The sequence below is a fragment of the Arachis ipaensis genome, chromosome B08 (genome assembly GCF_000816755.2).
Source record: "Arachis ipaensis cultivar K30076 chromosome B08, Araip1.1, whole genome shotgun sequence".
Classification (NCBI taxonomy): Eukaryota; Viridiplantae; Streptophyta; class Magnoliopsida; order Fabales; family Fabaceae; genus Arachis; species Arachis ipaensis.
In genome coordinates, this window is record NC_029792.2 from 16,653,264 (window position 1) to 16,655,938 (window position 2,675).

The 2,675-nt window shown below is 26.0% G+C and overlaps 1 protein-coding gene across 2 annotated transcripts in view; it reads left to right on the forward strand.

The window, feature by feature from the left end:
• The window catches only part of LOC107614078 (transcription factor bHLH123), a 6,209-nt gene extending 4,959 nt beyond the window's left edge, over positions 1-1,250 (forward strand). For both annotated transcript variants that reach the window (XM_016316305.2, XM_016316306.2), the window contains exon 7: positions 587-1,250. In XM_016316305.2, coding sequence (XP_016171791.1) covers positions 587-736 — 150 coding nt within the window. In that variant the 3' untranslated portion in view covers positions 737-1,250. The remainder of the gene's footprint in view (positions 1-586) is intronic.

Here is a 2,675-nt window from a genome sequence, read left to right on the forward strand (position 1 = left end):
ACATAAAACAAAAGAAATTATATAAAATGATGTATTAAAAATAAAACTATTCATATATTATTTTTTATCAACTTAAATTTTGAAGTGAAATAGCTTCATAACACTGTATTGAATGAGAGTTTTTGGATAGAGACTCATACTAGTAGCTTGAAACTCAACACTATAAATTTAAAGAATTTTCTTACAATTATTCCAGTTAAAGAATAAAACAACTTAGACTTTTAATGTATTCAATATATTAAAAGCTTTAAAACCTAACTTTTCCTTTTGATACAATCTAAATCTTTCATCCTCAACTTCTTAATGATTAGTACCTGAAATATCTAATAATTACCATGTATGTAAAGAGTCTTACAATATTTTTCAGGCCACATATAATTCCTATTTATTTTCTTAAACATCGTTTTTTTTTTTCATTTCAAAGAATATACACGTGTTTTAGTTTTTTTTTATTTATATCACATTGTTCTATATATAATATTTTTGAAAAATAATAGATATAGTCACATAATTTTGCTACCAGCATTATTTTTCTAGAGAAATTCTAAGAATAATTCTAGATATGTAACAATTTTGTTGAATGTAGGGTTCCGGTAAATCTAAGGAAGGTGAGGGTCCAAAACAAGATCTTAGAAGCCGAGGGCTATGCTTGGTGCCAGTTTCAAGCACATTTCCAATGACTCATGAAACCACAGTTGATTTTTGGACACCAACATTTGGAGGAGGTTCAAGATAGAATAAGATAAGAAGACACAACACATAACATTGGTGTATTATGCAACTAGGGCACAACTAACATGATCTTATCAATGCCTAGCCAAGTTGGGAATGATAAGAAGAAGAAAGAGAAAAAAGGAGAAAAGAGAGAAGCAACAAAGAAGGACACAAGGTAGCCCACATTTATAATATGTAAAGGTATATAGAGTTATTAATTAGTTCTTATGGGGTGTAGGGGAAAAAAAGAGATAATAAAAAAGAAAAGGGAGAAAGATAGAGAGGTGTGGGGGGAAAATGTGTTGAAACTTGAAAGAGAAAGAAAGAAAAAGAAAGGGAAATGACCCTCCTAAAAGGATTTTAGGCCATTTGTTGGGCCCAATTAAATTCAGAATTATTCAGGGTTTATCATAGGAGAAAAATATATATTGGGACCATTTGAGAGCACAATAAGATGTTGTAATAATTGAAGAATTATCATGCTTATTAGGATGGGGAGGAATGAGTAATATTACACATTCAAGTCTTTTTATGAATTAAGTCTAATTAAGTTAAATGATAAAATTTTGAATAATGTTAATTATAACTTACTTTTATTATGTTAGACTAATTTAATTAGACTTAATTAACAAAAAGACTTGAATGTGTAACATTATTCAAAAAGATTACTAGAAATGACTAAAAGTTGCTGAATATAGAAAAATTGTTCTTACTTCTTAATTAGATTAAAAACAAGGAGGAGAATAATTTAATTGTTGTTATTAGTAGAATATGATTAAAGGATCTTTATTTGATTATTTATTTTTCTTTTATGCTTTATGCTTAGTTTTAAATTCCTGTTTGAAGTCTTTAAGTTTTTTTTTTTTTTTAAAGAAAGAAAATGATAAATAATAATTTTTATCCTCTACGGACTTGTGGATGAGGACACACATGGTCCCTCATCATTTTTTGAATGAAGTATGTGCCCGTCATTATCTTTTGTTTTTTCTAAAAACAATGAAGACTCGCCAAGAAATTCAAACACCACCGAATTTGAAAAGAAAAATATATGACTTAGGCCTAAAGATTATATATTTTCTATATAGGATATCACTAAAGCTTAATTAATTTTATTATCCCCGTACGGCGGTTGGTGAAATGTGAGATTGTAATTTGTTTAGAGAAGTCCTATTATTTTTTGTATATGGAAAAGATAGATAGCAATAGCATAACGATATTGTTGTTGCTAGCTTTTCATTCTAATTGTGTTATATTTAATAAAATATAAAACTAAATAATATTGACAAAAATAATTTATAAAATAATATCAAAATTTTTATTAATAAAAAATTTAAAATTTAATATTTATTGTATATCGTTGTTTAACAATTTAAACTCTAATTTGAAACCAGATAATTCATTCAATTATAGTATTTATATACTAAAAATCATTCAAATTAGTTACATATATAAAATCAATTCGAATTGATCAAATAGTTAATTTATTTGTCTATTTAAGTATCAAGAATTTAAATTTTATTTTAAATATATTATAATTTATTAATTAACGATAAATTTTTAAATAAAATTTAAATTTGTGACGGATTATTCTTTAATTTGTTAAATTAAAAAATATAATAAAAAATAATTATTTATATAAATATATAATATCTAATTTTTAGTGTATACGAACGCTTTTAAATACCAACAACATGGAGAAGAACACAGCACATATATACAAGGGAATAAGAAAATAATAGTATTAAAATAATTAAAATCCTATTCCTACATGATTGGTATTATAAACTTTTATGTCATTAGGACTTTGCAGCCATTGGGCAGAGAGTATTATAAACTAACTTTGGTTCTGGCCCCAGATTGGGGGTGGCGCTCTGATTAAAAGTACTTTACCAAATCTCACTTTCTAACTTCCCTAGCAAGATCGAACATACATACATTAATAGCGTTAAAGATATGGAGCA